This window comes from Martes martes (assembly GCF_963455335.1).
Source record: "Martes martes genome assembly, chromosome: 2".
Classification (NCBI taxonomy): Eukaryota; Metazoa; Chordata; class Mammalia; order Carnivora; family Mustelidae; genus Martes; species Martes martes.
Window position 1 is genome coordinate 174,508,986 of NC_137889.1, and position 20,432 is coordinate 174,529,417.

Below are 20,432 nucleotides of genomic sequence, written 5' to 3' on the forward strand. Positions count from 1 at the left end.
CCACCCAGGCACCCCATATTATCTACTTTAAAAAATATATATATATATATATATATATACACACACATATACGTATATGTGTATATATATGTATATATACGTATATATATTTTTTCAGTGTTCCAAGATTCATTATTTATGCACCACACCCAGTGCGCCATGCAATATATATATATACATATATACATATATATATATTTTTTTCAGTGTTCCAAGATTCATTATTTATGCACCACACCCAGTGCGCCATGCAATACGTGCCCTCCATAATACCCACCACCAGGCTCACCCATCCCCTCCCCTCCTCTCCTATCTACTTTTTTTTTTTTTTTTTTTCTTTTTTAAGATTTTATTTATTTATTTGACAGACAGAGATCACAAGTAGGTAGAGAGGCAGGCAGAGAGAGGAAGGAAAGCAGGCTCCCTGCTGAGCAGAAAGCCCAATGTGGGGCCCGATCCCAGGACCCTGGGATCATGACCCGAGCTGAAGGCAGCGGTTTAACCCACTGAGCCACCCAGGTGCCCCCCTCTCCTATCTACTTTTAAAGGCAGAGAACATGCCTGTTGTGTTCACCTGTAGAGATCTAGCAACTCTCTGGTATTTTTTAGGTGCTTGATAAATATTGTTAAATGAATAAATGATTGAAAGAGTACATCTGAAGGAAGAGAAGAAGGAACTTCTTTCTGAAGGGAGGCGGCTAAATCTGGCAGAGTGAGTAAAATGTAGGGAATAATAAACCGATACGAGGAAAAGGTGGCAAATGGAGTAGTTAGAAGTTGCTGTATTAACATCAAGCAGCTGGGAGCAAATAGTAAGCAGAATGAGAGGGGAAAGTGTTGAGAATCTTGTTGATGTCTTCTGTTGGAGAGGAGTGTGGATTTGGTTATTTCACGGAAATGGGATTATATATTAGTTTAGGATACACTGCATTGAACTCTAGCTATTTTGTTTCAGCAACGTTACCAATGGAAGACATGGGCATAATTTTACATGTCTTTATATTTGCCATAGTGGCTAGCTGTGTCTTATTCTTGGGTGGCATGCAGAAGATACTTGTGGAATCATTGCCCGAATGAAAGAATAATTGCAAAGTTACCTGCTTAAAAGAGCTTATTTTTTTTTATCAGTCTAAGTATGTGAATTGCAATTATCAAAATGTATTCTCACTGTAGCAGATATCTCCTTATACTTGTGGCAGGCTGGTTTCCAGTTTACCAGACTTTCAGTTCATCATTGAAAGAGAGATGACTCTCAACTAGTCTCATTTTAAGATAGTATATGGGTATATAAATATTAGAGATGCATACATATACATGTGTATATGTACATATATGCATACTATATATTTTTAACATATATATTTAAAATATCACAAACTTTTTAATCATCTTACTGAAATTTTTCTATCCTTCGAGTATATTTGTTGATTGCAATCTTGTGTAGTCCTTGTCTTGCCTTATTCAGGCTAAAATTCATTGTTTCCATCCAGAGGACACATAGTCTATATAGACATCGTCACAAACACATTAAGTAATATGTTGCAGATACTCTATAAGCACGACTCACTAAGGCAGATATTGTTATCTCCATTCTCCTAAGGGGAAAATTGAAGATTTGGGTGATGAAAAGAGCATTCTCACTGAGGTATGCTGGAACTTGAACCTAGGCATTTTGACTTCAAAATTCTGCTCATGCTATAGCCCAACCCAAACATCTAGAAAAAGGGAACTGGAGCAGATTATGTAAGGAGTCCAGGGCAAAAAATAATTGGGGCGATCAAAGAATTTTGCTTTTTTTTCTTGATTAGGCTAATATTCATGCCCTTGACACTCACTTTGATGTATTTTAAAGATCTTGACATTTGGTTATAAAAATGAATTATTTTTTCTCTTCTTCCCCAATAAATATTTCCTCACTTATGCTCTCTTGTTACATACTTTGACTATATGCTCTTTTACTTTGCCGAGTTAAATCCTCTTAATATAGTCGCTTAGAAATAGTTGATATAGTGCTAGCTCTTTCTCTCTCCCTTCCTTCCACCCTTCCTCTCTCCCTGCTTCTTTTTCAGCATTATAAAGAATTCTCTACTATTTGATTCCTAATTCAATTAGCCGTGAAGCAGAGATTTCTGTTTTTCTCCCATCTTTTTCTTCAGCGAGAGTTCTATATGAAGAAAATATTCAGAATGAAAATCATCAACAGGGCTCAGAGTTGGGAAATTATAACATTACTGAAATACTGCTTTTCAGGGGCGCCTGGGTGGCTCAGTGGGTTAAAGCCTCTGCCTTCAGCTCAGGTCATGATCTCAGGGTCCTGGGGTCGAGCCCTGCCTCTGGCTCTCTGCTCAGCAGGGAGCCTGCTTCCTCCCCCTCTCTCTCTGCCTGCCTCTCTGTCTACTTGTGATCTCTGTTTGTCAAATAAATAGATAAAATCTTAAAAAAAAATTCTGCTTTTCAACTTGACAAAATAAACATTATCGAAAATTGGTAATATGCACTGTTGGCACTGGTGAGAGTAAGGTAAAGTAAGAACTCATATGCTAGGTGAAGTGTAAATTATACAACTTTTCTTGTCTGTAATTGGCAATTTATGTCAAAAGCTTGACATTAAAAAATATTCTTACCTCATCAATTTTACCCAAAGGAATTGACACTAAAGAACTATGTAGATATATCTACACTGATTTTTGAATAAGAACATTCAGTGAATGAATTTACTGAATATTTTAAATAATTTAAACATCTAGCCATCCAGAAAGAGAAAGAAAATATTGTACAACTATTGGAAGGACTTTTAATACACACATTAAATTCATGTTTTTCAAAATAAAGATATAGGAAATGACTCGCTATATAATGGCAAATGAAAAAAACAAGATGTTAAATATGGTATAATTTTATATATGGGAGCACTGACAAACAATCCTTAAATTTCAACCTCCAGTGCTTAACACAGTCAAGGATTATTTTTCGTTTATAACATAGTTCAGTGCTGGATGGCGGCGGGTATGAATTTGTGATTCTAACAAGCTCAGTAAATGGCTTCAGGACTGCTGGGGTCATCCAGCTAGCAGATGGGGGAGGAAGAGAGAGGGCCTGAGCAGGGGACTCTTTCTCTTAACTGCCTCGGTCCACAAATGATGCATTACTTTTGCTCACTTCCGATCAGCAAAAGCTAGACATTTGTTCCTTCTCCCTTTAAATTGCAAGAGGCTGGGCAATGTAGTTTTGTGACCATCAGAGCATCTCATCTTCATACCCACTGGAAGATATTTCACACAATTATTAACAGTGAGATTATTCGTGACTTTTATTTTTTGGTTTGACTTTTACTTTCAGTGCTGTGCTATTATTGTCTGAATTTTCTAAAATAAGTGAAAATTAAGTTTATATCAGATAAAACTATAAACATTAAAAAAGCTTGAAGTGCAGTATGAGGACCAGCTGTGTGTCCTCGCTCTGGAGGTTGACAGGTTGGGGCACTCCCCATGGTGTACATTTTAATACGGTCTTGTATCTTAAGAGATTGTTCAGTCACTCGTCCAAGTGTCAGCAAATCCACAAGCACAGTGTTACGAGACCGCTTCGGTATGCATGGGTGATTTGGATATAATATTTATTAAGACAGATCACGTGGACTGCTTTGCCGGATCTGGCTGGCTTGGAGGATCTTCCACTCTTCCCTGATTGTTCCATTAAGTTTCCTTCCAAAACCTTTCCCTCTAAGAGTATGTTTGCTGCTAGCCAAAGTGGAAAAGTAACATGGCAAATGTTCTCTCTTTTCATAGTTTGTTAAAAAGTTATTCTTTGGTAAAATCACTTGTGCACGAAGACGTAGGTTGAAAATGCATCTTATACAATACTGAGGAAATCTAATAGACGATTAAAGAACTAGTATTCAAAGCTCAATGTTGGCATGTAGTCCACTGCCCTTTTTAATGATCCTGTGCTAACAGAGGAAAGAGCATATGATATAAGCCCTGTGGGAAGACTATGACTCGTCCCAGCCTAAACATTAGATTCCACGTTTTATCTCTGGCCTTCACCCTTGACAGGGAATTGTAGAGATCCTTGTCTGCTAACATTCTTTTCAACACTCATCGTTGGCTTCAAAGTTGGAGTCTTTCATTTCCTTGCCCCATACTTATTTTTTGTTTCATTGCATGCTGCTTTCTTGCACTTGTCCTGTTAAAGAGTCCACCATAGCTATTTAATATTTAAAGGCAGGGATCATTTGCAGGTTTTAGTTTAAAGGTAACCATAGCACACACAGAGACATTCATTATTAATAGAGATGCACTGTAAGTCTTAGGAATCTTCTTTCCTTTCGATGTTAGTTTCGTATGGGTGCTGCTGTCGGGAGAATGAAGCTCTGATATTGCTATGTGGCAAGTGGACTCGTGCAATCACAAGGGATCCAGAATTATGTGAACAGTTTGTGTGGGCGGAAGTGATCATGCTCAAAAGGGACATAAAGCCAGAAAGTGACAGGCCACGGAAAGTCCGGTTTCGGATCGCGTCATCTCACAGCGGGCGGGTGCTGAAGGAGGTGTATGAAGATGGGCAACCTTCAGGGTCTCTGGATTCCGAATGTGCCAGCATCTGCGGGATAGATGGACTGAGTGAGTCCGATGGACAGCAAAATGGCTACATGGGATCGGAAAGTGATGAGTATGAGGACGACCAGGATAACTTGCTGGCGTTAGCAAGGGCTGCCAGTGAGAAGGGTTTTGGAACAAGAAGAGTCAACATTTTAAGCAAAAACGGCACAGTCAGAGGCGTCAAATACAAAGTGAGTGCCGGCCAAGCTCTATTTAACAATTTGGCCAAAGTACTGCAGGTAAGTCAATGCACTTTGCTCCCCTTGGGCTTTGTTCCTAACTCACCCTCTCCGTACCTCTGCCCTGCAGTTGAAAGCAAGCCTTTCTTATTCATGACTCCTACATACTTCATGAGTCACTCCCCCCCTGAAGATATTGTCTCAACAGCCATCGGTTAAAAATAGGGTCATTATGCTTAGCAAATTAGATGGATTCTCAAAGCCAAATTTCTAACATTTAAGTGGTCTTTTCTTCCAGTGTGCAATGGCTGAAACAATGCATCTGTTTCTTAGCCAAGAAAAAAAAAAAAAAGACAGACTATAGTGTTCAAAACGTCTGAGCACGATTTGGAAGTTAATTTCTGGCTTATCATCCTTGAGATGGCAGATCAGCATTTATCATCTCTTGTATAGATTTTAAAACAGAGAAGTTGGAGTGCCGTATTCAGGAGCACTGGGTTAAGTTGGAATGGTATGAAGTTGTAAAGACAAACTTGGACTTTCGCCTACTGCTCTGAAAGTTGCAGGTTTTTTCTGAGGTGGATTTCTTCATTCATTTGCCCACAAGAACTCTAGAGTGGCACTTGAAGAAGTTATTCCTCTATAATATATATGGAGTGAGATACAGGTTTTATACTAAAAAACGTTAGCCTTTAATATGTGTTAGATTCTGCACAGTAATGTAGGAATGTATTATTCAGGTCCTGGGGCCTTTGGAAATGATCTAATGTTTAGACAAATTTTTGAAATTGCCCGGAAGCACTGGTAAATGATTTTTGGTTGAAAACAGGCATCATTATTTCAGGAATAGAAGTCATAATCACTATCATTAAGGTAGCAAACCAATATTTTTCATTGTAACACCATTTTATATGATTCTCAATATTTAAATAAAATATCCTTGATGAATTATTCAGTGCCTCTGCATTATAGAAGGATGCAGTAGTGGTAGGGAGAAAGGATTTTAACCAAAGGTATTTGATTATTTTTCATTTCGAAGGAAGTATTTGGAAAGATCATAACACCAGGATTTTAAAAAACAGAAATCAAGGGTAAAAACAGTTAAGATCAAAGGTTCTTTTCATATTTGGAATTTACCCGTGAAAGATTTCACTGATTAAGGCTGGAGGTGGGGAACTGATGACTATGTTTAACTAGGTTGGAAAAAATCTTGTTTAGATTTCTAGAGATGTGACTATTACATTGAAATCATCTTGGTGGTGGATGTGTTTTACCCACTGCAGAAATTATTATTGCCAAGGTGTAGACCAAGACTCTATAATAATAAAGTTTAAAAAATATTTCCATTTATTTTGATTAATTTAGTTTTTAGTTGAATCATGATTTGAATTGCTTTATGATCTGGAGGGTTTTACAAACTGCTGCACCAATTTTAGAATTTTAATTTGAATTTGTTCAGATCTCCCCAAAAAGCTATGATTTGTGCATAAATACCTTAAATTTTCAAATCCTATAAAAAAAAAATACAAAACTTTTCCTCCCTATGGCTTTGTCCTAGTAGAGCTAAAAATCCATCTGTAGGAGGTAAAGGAAATTCCAAAATCAAATGTTAGTACTAGATTAGTTTACAATAGTTTGCTTGTGTATTTTCTTTTTTTTTTTTTAAGATCTTATTTATTTATTTGAGAGAGAGAGAGCGAGTGAACACAAGCAGGGGGAGAGACAGAGGGAGAGAGAGAGGGAGAAGCAGACTACCCACTGAGCGGGGAGCCCCAACATATGGCTCAATCCTGGGACTCTGAGATCATGACCTGAGCGGAAGGTAGACGCTTAACCGACTGGGCCACCCAGGTGCCCCTACTTGCATATTTTTCTATGCATAATTCTATCACCCCTTTTCTTAAGAAAAAATCCAATAAAACTGTCATTTCCTAATAATTTACCACTATTCCATTTACCCTTTGCTTTAAGAGAACAGTAGTGGTTACTAGCAGAGGCCCCTCAAAGTCTGATATTTAATCATTGTTTTCTAGCTGACCCTTCTTTCTTTATAATGTGGGCAAAGTCATCAATTTTGACCATCATCATTAGTTTTATCAACATCATCACCATCACTGTCATGGACTGTTCTCTGATTTCTCCAGGGCAAAACATAAGTTAACAGAGCTCCTACCTTGGATGGGGGCTGCCAGATGCACTATTTTAGGAGGCTCCATTCACATCGTGTGTAACGAGCATCCTTTGGAGTGATGCGATGAACCTACACAGCATTTTATAGAGAGCTAACTTGGATGCTTGCTGCTTGCTAAAGGATAGGTATGTCATAAGGAGTGACAAATGTCTTAGGCATGTGCCTTAGGGTGACTGAGTAGGTTTCCTGCAATGCAGTAGCAGAGAAGCCCCAGGAACAAAAAACAGAAGTTACCATTCAGTTACTCCTATGTTTATGGGACCAGATGTGACTCTTCTCTGGATCTTTGTGTATTTTCTAAATCCCTTAGAAAGTAAGCAGCAAACTTAACTGGATATAACTGTAATTTGGCAATTTCTCTCAGGGAGGAAAAAATGAGGAGTGATATCTTAGATATTTGATTAAGGTTTCAATGCACAATCTTATTGCAGAAAGGAACTATAACTGAAAAAAAACCAGGTCTTTCTTCCTGTTTTAAGTTATAAAATCTTAACGCACTCAACTTGAAACTTGGGGAAACCCCAAATATCAATAAAAGCTTCAAAAGAATCTGTAAATCACTTGGCTTCCTCTCTGTTAGTTTCCCATTCTGTTATCCTGTCATAGAATATTGGCATATATCTTGCTAAAATTTCAACTGTGCAGAGAGTAGTCTTTGAAATTATTTGCCTCAAACATTTATACTTCTTTAGCAGTACTTACTTTTTAAAAAAGATTTTATTTATGTATTTGTCAGGAAGACAGAGAGAGAACAAGCAGGGGGAGTGGCAGACAGAGGGAGAAGCAGGCTCCCTGCTGAGCAGGGAACCCAATGTGGGGCTCAATCCCAGGACTCTGGAATCATGATCTGAGCTGAAGACAGATGCTTAACCAACTGAGCCACCCAGGCATCCCTCTTAGTTAGCAGTATTTATTTAGAAAGTTATCTATAAAAGGGATAGTAGAACAAATTCCCATTTCACTTGTTAATTAGTTTACCCTGTAGAATCCTGGGTGATGCAGGATGTGCAAAAGTTTTTGTGGGTAGGAAGGGACCAGGAGGTAAAAAGAGAAGAGTCACTAGGATGCTTAGGTGGGCCTTGTAGAGGGTGTGGTTCATTGTTTCATTTGTGAATCACTCAAGGACTCCAGCGGGTCTAGATTATGGCTCTTCAGATACAGGTGCTTGGGTTTCCCATTTCTCCCAGAAACGACAACAGTATAAGGCTCAAGAGAGGCCTGTTTGGAAATCTGAAAACCTGGGATCTAGTTGTGGCCTGGAATATGCATTTATTAGCCGCTGTTTCAGTTGTTTGTGCATACACTGAAGTTTGAGAATCACTGACCTAGCATGTGAAAGGGAAATTCATCTAGTTTACTAGCGTTAATAAAAATATTCCTTAATGTCCTTCATGTCTTTAATATTTAAGGGGAAAAACAAAGAAGTTGTGTGTTGATCTGATATTTGTTCTTCTGATCATGTGAGATTACCAGGAAAGTTTTTCCTGAGCCAAAGATAAATAAAGATATCCTGACAGACTTGTTTCCTACTGGTATCCTAATTTATCAGTTAATTGGTTTAGAAATGGTTCCTGAAATTAACAGAACATTCTGATGTAGGTGTTCTCCTTTAGTTCTTTTTAAGATATTCTGCTGTAAGGATAATCCTACCCAGATAAATGGTTTTACTCCTCATAACTGGAAAATTTTAGAAAAATTTATTTATTTTTAAAAAATTAGTTACTTCATGGAAGACAAATTACAAAACCACTATATAGCTCATAGCTCTCACCCACTCAGAGCACGATTAGATTTGAGATACACCTTGATCTTAGTAGCAACATATTTCCGAAATTTCTTGGGGTGGGTCAATGATGCAGATAATTAAGGTCATTTGGTTTTTCTAATATTTTCCTCTGGGATTAAATTTCAGATGGTAATTAAGAATCAGTAATCTTGTCTTGACCCTATCTTCAAACTTGTGTAATCTGTTGTATACTCAGAATCTTTTTCTGTAATTTCTATAATTTTCATTCCCTCTTTTTACAAATTTAAACCATTAGAGAAAAATAGACGCTCCTTTCTAAAAACTCAAACATATGACTTTCATCTTTGTATTTACACGAACATTTGTGATTAATGTACTTATGTTTATGAGCATTTTAACATTTTAAGATAAGGAAAATAAAAATAATCATATATTTGCAGAACAATTTGCACTTTGTAAGGGTTTTCACTTACATTATTTTACTGGATTGTACTGAAGATTGTTGTGAAATAAGCACGAAAATAACTATTATAATGCCTGTTTGTAGGTAACTGAATGTCAGAGAAATTAAGTGTCTGGCCCAAAGCTAAAAACATGAGAATTCTGCCTTTCACTATGTAGGCATAGTTTATCAAAGTACAATGCTATATACAAGAACACTTAACCTCACCTTTTGAAAAGTCGTAATTACAAATATAAAGATTGATAAGACTAAATCATATCATAACATAGTTATCATAGTTACCAATGTTATGATATGATTTAGTCTTTTGAAACTTCAGTGTTTGGTTAGCAGATTTTAAAATCTATTGTTTATAGAATGTTCAAATCTTCACTTAGGGAAGGTTTTTCTGCAGAGTTAAATAGCTTCTACCCAGTTTTAAATTGTATTTTTAAAATTTAACAAATCTTATCATCTCTATAACATAATTTGATTAAAATGTTTTGAGATTGCAAGGAAAGGGGTGATGGGTTAGCCCTCCTCAGCATTGTTCACTAACTTTAGGAAGGATGACTAACTGAAATTCCTGGCTGTATGTATTATTATTCCTCTCTGGTTCACTTCATCTAGCTTTAGCAATAGAATAATATTCCAGTGAAAACCAGGTGATTCTCTTGGTGATTCCTGGGTTCCAGTGGGTTATTTGGATCACACTGGAAAACAGTAACAGTAATACTAACTATTGATTAAGTACAGACACACTGTTCTTATTATTTATGTGCATTGACATATTTATTTCTCATAGCAACTTTATGAGGTAGTATATTATTAATAATAATTTGAACATCTCTGTGTATGAAACATTGTTACAGGATTCAATATCACATTTATTCAGAAAAAATTCTTATGTAGTGTTCTATCAAAATAAACATTTAGAAATGAAAATATTGCCTCTTTTAGCTATCAGGAAGTAGCAAGAAACTGTAGGATTTTGATACAATTCCAAATGATGTAAGAAACTACATTAGGAAATTGGCTGACTGTTCTCCAAGAAACAGGAAAAGAAGCACCAAAATTGGGCTGGTACTGCTGATCTATTTTTTTTAATGCACAATTAAAGAGTTGCTAACTGATGGGCCTGCGGGTCCTGTTGTTACCAGACAGAGAGCTGATTCTGATCTCAGTTCGGCTGTTCACCTTGTGAATATCAATACTGAGAGACAAGTGACAGGTTGGTTTATTCGGGAAGCCTCAACTTGGGGAGATGGTGGACTAATGTCTCCAAGACCATCTTCCCAGTATAAGTGAAGGCGGGGCAGTGTGTGGGGGGGTGTGTTTAAAGCAGAAGGCTTGGGAAATCATGGGGGCTGTGGGCAGGAGAAGCTGATGCTCACACAGTTCATCATATGTCAACATGGCCCTGAACAGGCTAGCTGGCATCAGTGGCAGGTGTTTTTAATGGGGACAGACCTTAGCTTCCGGGAAAAGTGGGGCCGTTCATTCCTCAAGGTCTGTGAAACCTCAAGCAGAGGAGGTTAGTTCTGCTTCCAACCAATGAACTGTAGTTAGCAGGCAAGGAGTGCATCAGCTTGAAGCAAGGGGATGGTGCAGACCAGCTGGTGGGCTCTGACCTGACGGCCTTCCACATACCAACACTTTGCTACTCTTGGCCACAGCATTTGACACTGATACTGTTGAGGACCTCAATAAATGTTCTTTCTTTGAGTTAATGAATTAAGCAAAATTCTCTTCCACAGTGATTATTTCCTTCTTTTCCATCTCTTCCGGGTTTGGACATTTCCCATATTGGCTAGTGCCGGGAGCATGCTAGGAAGGCGCACACATGAGGTGTGTCTTTTCACAATGTCAGCTTTATTCAGTCGGAAAGCAAAGCGAAATCACAATTATAAAGCAAGTTCAGGATTCCAAACTCAGTGACATTGCACCACGGGATTAAACCTGGCTCCTTACCTAGCACACAGAGGAGGAGAGAAGCCAAACCCCACAACAAACAAGATAACGGAAGGGGAAAGGAAGTTCAGGAACCAAATGTGAAGTTGGTCTGTGGGCGTGCAGTTGAGATAAGGCCTCAGTTTGATCTGAGGTCAGCTCTCAGCACTCACTGCTTCTGATCAAGCAGGGAAGTATGTCGGTTCTGTTTGGAGATCCATCAGGTAGACCTTTTGGAGCAGTTGCCTTTTTGAAGTGGTCAGACATAGAAGGGTCAGGTCTAAAGAGTCTGACCGTTTGCTGCCCAAATCCTTCCCTTTTTAAATGGATTTAATCAGTTTTGGGTTCCCGCAGACCTCCTCTGGTTCCGCTCCTTATCAGTTCTGGGGAGTCAGCTGATGTGGGCCCCAGGGATATCTCCTAGCTGCAGTACCTTACCTGCTTACGTCATTGCTTGACACAGGCGTCTCCTTGATGACGTGAGAGACTCCATTTTGTTCTCTACAGATAGGAACAGATTTTGCATGGTGAAGGTTAGTAGCTTGCTCCATTAAATTCTTTTTGTTGTAGATTATCTTCTCTATTCACTCAATCATTCTTTTTTTTTTTTTTTTAAAGATTTTATTCTTTTATTTGACAGACAGAGATCACAAGTAGGCAGAGAGGCAGGCAGACAGAGAGGGGGAAGCAGGCTCCCCGCGGAGCAGAGAGCCCGATGCGGGACTCCATCCCAGGACCCTGAGATCATGACCTGAGCTGAAGGCAGAGGTTTAACCCACTGAGCCACCCAGGCGCCCCTCAGTCATTCTTTTAATTACCATTTACCACATATCTCTTATGGAGCCAGCACTAAACTAGATAATGTGAGGAATAAACCGAACTCTTGGCTTCATGAACTACTCAGTGGTATATCGTGAATGGTTGTTTAAAGTGATTTCTGTAAGAATTTGGATACAAAACTTGACTTTCTCCTCCTTTTCCAGAGGACTCTCTCTCTTTCTCTCTCTCTCTCTTTTTTTTATTGGCCTAACATAGCCTCTGCTACCCATTTTTCATTTCTCCAATGCTTATATTTTCCTCCATTTAGTTTCTTTTATTAGACCTTCATTTTGTTGTATTCCTTTCTTCAACTTTTCTTGCCTTCTTTCTAATTAGTTCCATCTCACGGCCCAAGAACTGAAGGGTAATCTGCATAACTTGTGACTCTTCCCGCGATCCTACAAGGCTCCAGAAGTCAGTAACAGTGACTCTGACCATGAGCAATTATCCAAGTTCCATGGATCTCAGTACAACTTTCTCTCATGGGTTCAGTGAGTATCTTATTGGAATAATTCTCATTCTTCCCTATTCATCAGAGCACTTGTATCATCAGGACTTGGGATCGTCCCGACATCTTAATTTGTGGAAGCTTGAAGCTTCATCCATTAATTTACCAAACTCTGACATTGGGACAACATGCTGAGCAAACCCACAGACTCCACAAGATGACTGGAAACTGCCTAATGGACTCTTACTGGCAGCTAATGGTTGCCACATAATTAGGAAATTAGCATTCTGCTGTTTCTAAACACCATAAAAGCAACAGAATAGCAGGATTAGACAAACATCCTTTGGATGGCCCTGTGCATGCTTGCAGAGTTTCTGATATTCTCTCTCAAACCCGGTACTTTGAATTTTGCATTAAAGCAATATAAACATTGAACAGTCTATAAGCTGACACACTATATAAATATGTCAGTTCCTCAATTACTATTGTCTGGAAGGAATTTTAGAAATTACAGACGGATTAAAATGTCATGCAGGAATTTTTGGTAAGGGATGTTGGTTCACGTGCACAAGTCTATTCAAGTAATAGCTAGGATCTCATTGCTCAATAATATTTTTGCAATAATTCGTTATCTCACCTAATTTCTAGCAAGTTATTTATGCCTTCGAACATCTGGTTAGGAACAAAGAGATAGATGCACACTTTGTTCATGTAACTCTCCTCATAGTTAATAGAACAGATTGTAGTAGTATTCCGCTTATTTTATTGATTCCCAAACAACAAAATTAGCATGAGTTCCCAACCTCTGGAGCATCCCAGGTGAAATTGGAAAGCAGCTCCCATACATGGAGGGTCAGAACTGACCGGGAAAAGAGGCAGGCCACTCCAGATTGGGAGGTGGCAGGTTTAATAAGCAAGGGAACCTACATGTGAAGCTTGTCTTGAGTGGCCACAAGATGAGTAGATTTCCACACCTGCCAGAGTTTTAAGTTTATACAGAGGCCTTAACTGGCTTCAGTCACAAATACTTTCCAGATGACCTCTGGCACCTTATTCTCTCAAGGCTTCATCCTTGAAACAGCTCCCACTGTGGGAAGGGTGGGCAGGAGCCTACATTCCAAGGACGGGGGACAAAGTGAGGAGCCTCTAATTGCCTGTGGACTGACAGTCATGCCTTCCTGATGAACTCCTCCAACAGTTAGGCCATGGAAGAATTGGGTAGACTCTCTTTTGCACCTTTTAAGTAACTGGGTGTATGGAATTGAAGATATTTATTACATGAAAATTCTGAAAGCTTGACTTGTCCACAAAATGGGTAGAGTAGTGAAAGCCAGGTTATTGATTTGCAAGAGATGGTTTTTGTCAGAAGAGAAAGCACAGGGGAATTATTTTCTAACAAGTCAGCGGAGCTCAAACAGGGAGAAAGAGTGCCAATCTGGTGCAGACCGAACGAGGGTCACTTTAGGAAGCGAGAAGAGTTGGATGGGCTGTGACTTCAGGGGAAATTGGCAGGTTTAGAGATTGGCGGGTGGGCTTCCTGGATTAGAGCAGGGTCAGCATGGCAAGAACCCTGCTCTCGAGTGCCCCAGAAGCAGCCCGTGCTGGCAGAGCAGCTGTGCTTACCTACAGGTGCCCTTGGATGTAGAGCCAGCTCTGTGTGTCCTCTCATGACTGACTCATGAGCGCTTTCATTGGACAGCTGTTAGCACACTGCTTGGGAAACATCTGGCAGAAGTGATGCCCTCTCATGTTTCAAGATTCTGCTGAGCTCCTTCCATACTATTCCGAGTGAAAACTTCCCTTTTCAGTGACACAGAACTCCTGACTGTCCCCCGAGATAAGGAGCAAGACCTTTGGCATCCACATTAATTATGTGGTTATGAGAAAGAATGAAGCCTGTGATAGTCATACTTAGGGGAGACTGAACAATGATAGTTACTCACCTAGTATATTACTGTCTAATTTCCATTGACATTGCCACCAACTTGGTGGCTTACAACAACACAAATTTATTATTTATAGTTCTGGAGGTCAGAAGTCTGAAATGAGTCTAATGGGACCAAAAGCTAGCTTTCTATAGGGCTGTATTCCTTCTGGAGGCTTTAGGGGACAATCCGTTCCTTGCCTTTTCCAGCTCCTGGAGGCTACCCACATTCTTTGGCTCCTGGTCCTGCCTCACTCTGACCTTTGCTTCTGTTGTTATGTCTCCTTTTCTAACTCCCCATCTTCTTTCCTTTCTAAAGACCTTTGTGATTATGCTGGGCCTACATGGGTAATCCAGGATAATCTTCCTGTCTCATGATCCTTAGTGCAATGATGTCTGCAAAGTCTCTTCTGCCATATAAGGTTTTTGCAGGTTGTGGGGATTAGGACAGAGGGATTTTGGGACAGTCATTAGTCTGCCAGCCACACCCCATAGGTGCAGTAAACTTATTTTGTCTATGAGAAAACTATGGCTTTGTGGTAGTTTAAATTTCTTTCTAATGTGTGTTACACATCAATACACTTCTGCCACGGCTGCATGAGGATACAGCCCTTGACTTAAGTGTTGGCCACATGACTCCCTTTGGACAACTGAATGATCATAGGTGTGGCACATGCAATGGCTGAGTTTTCCCTCTTGCACTCCTTCCATCACCAAGAGAAGGGCATGCTGCAGGAGACTGGCTGGTCCTAAGGGAGGGAGAGACATGAAGAACAGACCTGTACCCAACCAACAGTTTGAAGCCAAATCCTGCACAGCTTAGAGCCGATCTGCCTATTGCCAGCTAGACTCATGAGTGAGCAACAAGTGCATAGTGTTATACAGCACTCGGGGTGGTTGGTTAGGCAGCAGAAGCAAGGTGGTACCAGTTCACAGACACTGAGTGCCTTGCTCAAAGTCACCCAATGGTAAGTGATAGAATTATTGGAAAGTTTGTCTTCAGAGCTTGGGCTCTTATCCACTAAGCAACGAGTGCCCAACCACTCATTGGATACCTGATTTTATCGTATCTCTGCCAAGATCTTACAAAGTCTAGGGACAAGAGATTCAGAGTCTTTGGCAAGACCTGCACTCAAGTCTCATCTCCTGTGAGTTTTGAACCTACCTAAACTGATCACACCAGGTAGGGGGAAGGCCATGTCATCAACTTCTGTGAAGGTAGCTTAAGAATAAATTAATTTTTTGGTGGCCACATTGCACTGGTGTGATGTTGGCTTGTAGACTCATTTCAGCATCTTTTCTCAGTGAAAAGATTTATGAGGTTAAATCTTTTAATCCCATAAAACATCTGTTTTTATTTAATATAATCCTCATTAGCTTTTTTCTGTGTTTATATACAAGATTCTATGTTCAACAAAATTTAATTTCATTGTGTTAGTCCAAGATGTTAATCCTTTTGGACTCTGGTCTTGTAACTAGCCGTGCCTTAGCACATTTTTAATGGAGTTGATGGAACACAGTTTTGATTATGGTGAATTATCAGCATGGAGTAATATTATGTGAGAAAAAGAAACGAACTTAAAGGAAATAAAGCATCCCTAATGAAGTGGCAAATGTACTTTAGTAAATGTTAGAAAGCAATACATTTAAACTAGTGGACTTTTTCTAACACGGAAAAAGGAGAGAAACGAATGAAGTGTAAGTGGTTGTACCACAGACTGTCAGCCTCCGGGGGGTTCCCTTTATGATATTCTTTAACAATGGTCTTTACACACGACTCATACGGTGCCAGAAACTTGGTTCAGGAAGGGAGTCATTTGTCTCCTAGGGGTCATGGATCCTATTTCCTATAATCTCAGAAAAATAACTGATTTCTGGGAAGCAGGTCGCTCGTAGTCATGGCACAAATTTTGTATGTTGGGTCAACTCGATCAATACTCAGTAGGTTTGGGCTTCTAGAATCACGGGACTTCATTCGCAATTAAAACTCAGCAGCAGGAGCCCTAAGGCTGAAAATTTGCGTCTCTGAGCACCTCATGCTTTTGATTATAGTTTTAGGACAACATAAAGTTAGGCGCATTTGTCAGGCAAAAGAGGTATTAGGAAATCTCTTACAAGAGGAATACAAATAAACCAACCATCCTGTCCTGAGGTGACCAGCTCTCTTTTCAATCATATGAGAAATTAAATCATGGAACTTTGAGACACAGCATCCTAGAGTCTTTTAATTCATCACAGCAGTCAGGGCTCCTCCTCTGATTGTGGGATTTTCCTTTTCACATAGATATATTTTTTCTTTTATTATTCCTCTTAGTTCATGCCTACTTCAGCCTCCTCCATGGCCAGCGCTTTCTGCCTCAGTTACAAGTTGGCTTTCTCAAGAAGTGTTTTTCATATTTCTGAAATGTTGGAGGTGTAAAGGTGAGGCACAACGAGCCACTACTGGAAATAGCATTTGACTTGATTTTTCCATACCAGATTAAAAGCGACTAATAATTTGCCTCCTGTTTCTCGGCGGGGGGGGGGGCGTTGGGGGCAGGAAGTCCTATAGTAGTCATCACTGGGGCTTCTTTCCCTACCAGTTGTGATCTGTAGGAGATGCAGTTTTGCGAGAGGCCAGAAAACCTAGAGATGGTCCCGGTCATGGATTCCGGTGCATCCATCATCATCTCTGCTCGTTCAGCCCTGTGATGCTACGCAGATGTCACAGGAGCTCACATGACCCTTCACATAAGTTCTCCCCCACCTCCTGCCTTCTCATAAGTTCTTTCTCACGATGCCTAACTTGTACTTTCTCTAACTCTTGCAACTACCCAACTTCATCTTGTTTATGTCCAGGCCCTTGAAAACATAGCTCTACCAGTTATTCACAAGGGCAAAAAATCCCCCCACGTTTCTAAGAATCCTTACTTTCCTTGGTGAGAGAAAAAAGAAACAAATACCATAATTCTTAAGTCATATCTTAAATGATTTTTGTGTTCTCTTTCCCTCCATGAAGGGGTCAGAACACTATTCTCTGGAGGGAAGTGACCTGGTTTCAGATGCAGAGTCTGCTGTTTCCAGGGTGGGTTTTCTGGGGAAATTTATTTAACTTTTATAAGCCCTAGTTTTCTCATTGCTGAAGTCAGGATAATGATTGTAATGATTTCCTAGGAACTATTGTGTAGAAATCATTTTCCACAATGCTTGGCATATTGTAACTGCTCAGTACATACTGTTATTATTTTTATTATCCATATTCTTTTTTTTTTAAATTTTTAAGTAGGCACAGCATAGAGCTCAACATGGGACTTGAGCTGAGATCAAGAGTGTAATACTTAACCAACTGAACCACCCAGATGCCCCTATTATCCATCTTCTAAAAAAATGTGTATTGTTGGTGAGGAAGTCATGCCTCTGCTCTACAAGGTCCCTCTAGCTGGACTTAGAGAATCAAATTGACATAAGACAGATTAATAGGTGAAAATAAAATTTAATAGTGTATATAAGAGAATCCACACAGACATGGGAATTCCAAGGACAACGAGGCAACATGAAGTTTATATGAACTAAGGGGAGGGAGTCTGAGTTTACAAAGGGAGAGAGGCCATTAGCAGGAAGATGAAAGGAGATGTTTCGAAAAACAAAGGTTGCCCTATTATACAGATAAGAGTCTTAGGTAAAGGGGAGTCTCTGTTAATAACTTTCTTCCTGGTACAGGCTCTCCTTTCCAATTTAAATTTAGGCAGTTGAAGAGTGGGAAGAGAGCTTTTCCTTATCTACTGGATTTTGATTACTTTTAACTCAAAATGATGTTCATGCCAAAATGGCCCCTCTTAGAGACCTCTTAGTGACCCCGTCATTGGTCCCTATAGAATCAGTCATTGCTAAGTACTTTGATAGCCAGTGAGACACAAAGACAAATAAAGCATGATTTCTGTCCTCAGAGGAACTCAATTACTATGATAAGTATTATAATATACTTGTAAGTGTATACTTACGTAAGTACGCTTATACTTATATACTTATATGTATTATAAGAATGAGTATTATGAGTACTCAGAGCTTACTCGGGGACAGAGGCAGGACATCTGAATTCTGTAAATCTTACAGAAATCTTGTTCCCCTCACATAATGTCTTTTAAGGGCTGCTTGGGAAGCCCTGGCCACTCCTTAAAAGCTATTATGGTACTGCAAGTTTTGTTGGCTGAACTCCTTTCCTTTGGGAAATCTCAGCTGCTGCCTTTAAACTTGGCTTAGCCTCTGCCACACAAACCTGTTTTCCCGAGGCCATTTCCTCTGCGATTCGATCTTGGCCTTGGCCCCGAGCTCCGTCTTTGTCTTGGATTCTGCAGCCTTAACCTCCTGTGACGACTTGGCCTTGTGTTTGCCAGCCTGGCTCTTGGCTCTAAACCTGTGAGCTCGGCCAGCCACCCATGCTCCTTGTGTCTGAGCATTCCTGTACAACACCTGTCATCCTAAAAGCCTGGCCTGCCTCTCCTGGGCAGAGGTGGACTCTTTCTCTCCTTTAATAATAGCCTGGATTGACTTGTTACGCCTCTCAACACCGGTGAATCAGGGTATTATTTGTAAATATATGGAATGGGTTCTGCTCTAAGCCACAAAGCAGACCTAGACATGGCTTAAAAATACTCCGACATTTGTTATATCAATTAAGAAGTCCACAAAAGGCTGGTGTGGTGATCAGTTGGTTTGACGGCTTGATAATAGGGTGAACAGCCCATTTCCTCCTGTTCTGCTTTCTCGTCCTTAGCTTCTTTGTGTCTTTCCCTCACTGGGTTCGCGATGACTGCCGTAGCTTAAAGCCAAGCCAGAGTCAAAAACAAAAAGAAGCATAGCCAAAAAAGAACATTCTATGCAGGTGTGCCCCTTCTATCAGTACTTCTATCTAAAAGTACTCTCTTCCATTTTGTTAGCAGGAGGAGGGTCTCATGGCCACCGCTTGTTATGCCAAGAGGCTGGGAATGTGAATATGTATGGCATTGCCTCTCTGGGGGAAGGGAGCAGGGAGCATGGGTTTGGAAATAACCGTTGGATAAATAAGCAACAGTGTCTGCCACACTGTTACTCAAGAACTTTGATAAGATTTAATTTTTATTTTATGCAATTTAAGTCACAGTAGGTCATGCTACTTGAATTAGAAAAGCACTTTAAAGATTTTATTCATTTATTTGACAGACAGAGATCACAAGTAGGCAGAGAGGCAGGGAGAGAGAGAGAGGGAAGCAGGCTCCCTGCTGAGCAGAAAACCCCATTCAGGGTTCATTCCCAGGACCCTGAGATCATGACCTGAGCCTAAGGCAGAGGCTTAACCCACTGAGCCACCCAGGAGCCCCTAGAAAAGCACTTTAATAGTGACCATATTTCATAACATTTATTCTGCCTGTCCTTATTTTTCCCTGTCTTTCCAGGTTCGTTTTCTCTTTTTTATTGTATTTTATTTATTTTTTTCAGTATTCATTCCTTTTGATTTCTGGCTGCCATCCACCTTTTCTAAGGCCTAGAGCTTTTTACCTGATTCTATTATTCTAACACCAGCACTTCACAGACCTCAAATGACATTATGGGTGGCAAACAATTTATTACTAACTAACTGCTGTATGAGTCTGTCTGTTAGTTATCTGCCATCATCATAGCAGGGCGCTAATTGTGTCATTTTCAAAAGGTGCATGCCACATCTGATTTGAGCGGAGCCATCTGACACACAGAGGAGCGTCCCCCAGACGGTGCACATTGCCTTATTTTTCCCTTCTGCTTGCCTACTTTGACTCAAAAACAAAATAAAATAGAGAACACAATGAGTTACAGAGCTGCAATGATCATTCCCACAGCATCTTCCTTCGCTGTCCCTCTCCCGCCTGCCCCTCCCTCGCAAGCCTCAGGGGCTCTGCAGTCAGTGACGTGGAACTCATTTCGCATTTGAGGAGAACAATGATAGAAAAGCTCTCTGCGTGCAGAGCAGGGCAGACTCTCTCTCAGCAAGCCTTTCAGCGAGGCTGCTCTGACTGTCCCGGTTCTGCGAGTCATAACAAGCTTTTTAAGACAATTATTTCAAAGAATATTATTCGTATTGGTAATCAGAGCAACCCTTTATTGAATGGCTACCTGTGACAGAAATTACCTTAGGTAGC

General features: G+C 40.0%; 1 protein-coding gene across 1 annotated transcript in view; it reads left to right on the forward strand.

Annotated features, from left to right (window-relative positions):
* Positions 1-4,456: 4,456 nt before the first annotated feature.
* Positions 4,457-20,432, forward strand: part of GRXCR1 (glutaredoxin and cysteine rich domain containing 1) — a gene marked incomplete at both ends in the record, with an annotated part of 130,225 nt that continues 114,249 nt past the window's right edge. Inside the window, one exon of the mRNA XM_080797688.1 lies at positions 4,457-4,840. Within this exon, the coding sequence (XP_080653814.1) occupies positions 4,457-4,840 (384 nt within the window). The remainder of the gene's footprint in view (positions 4,841-20,432) is intronic.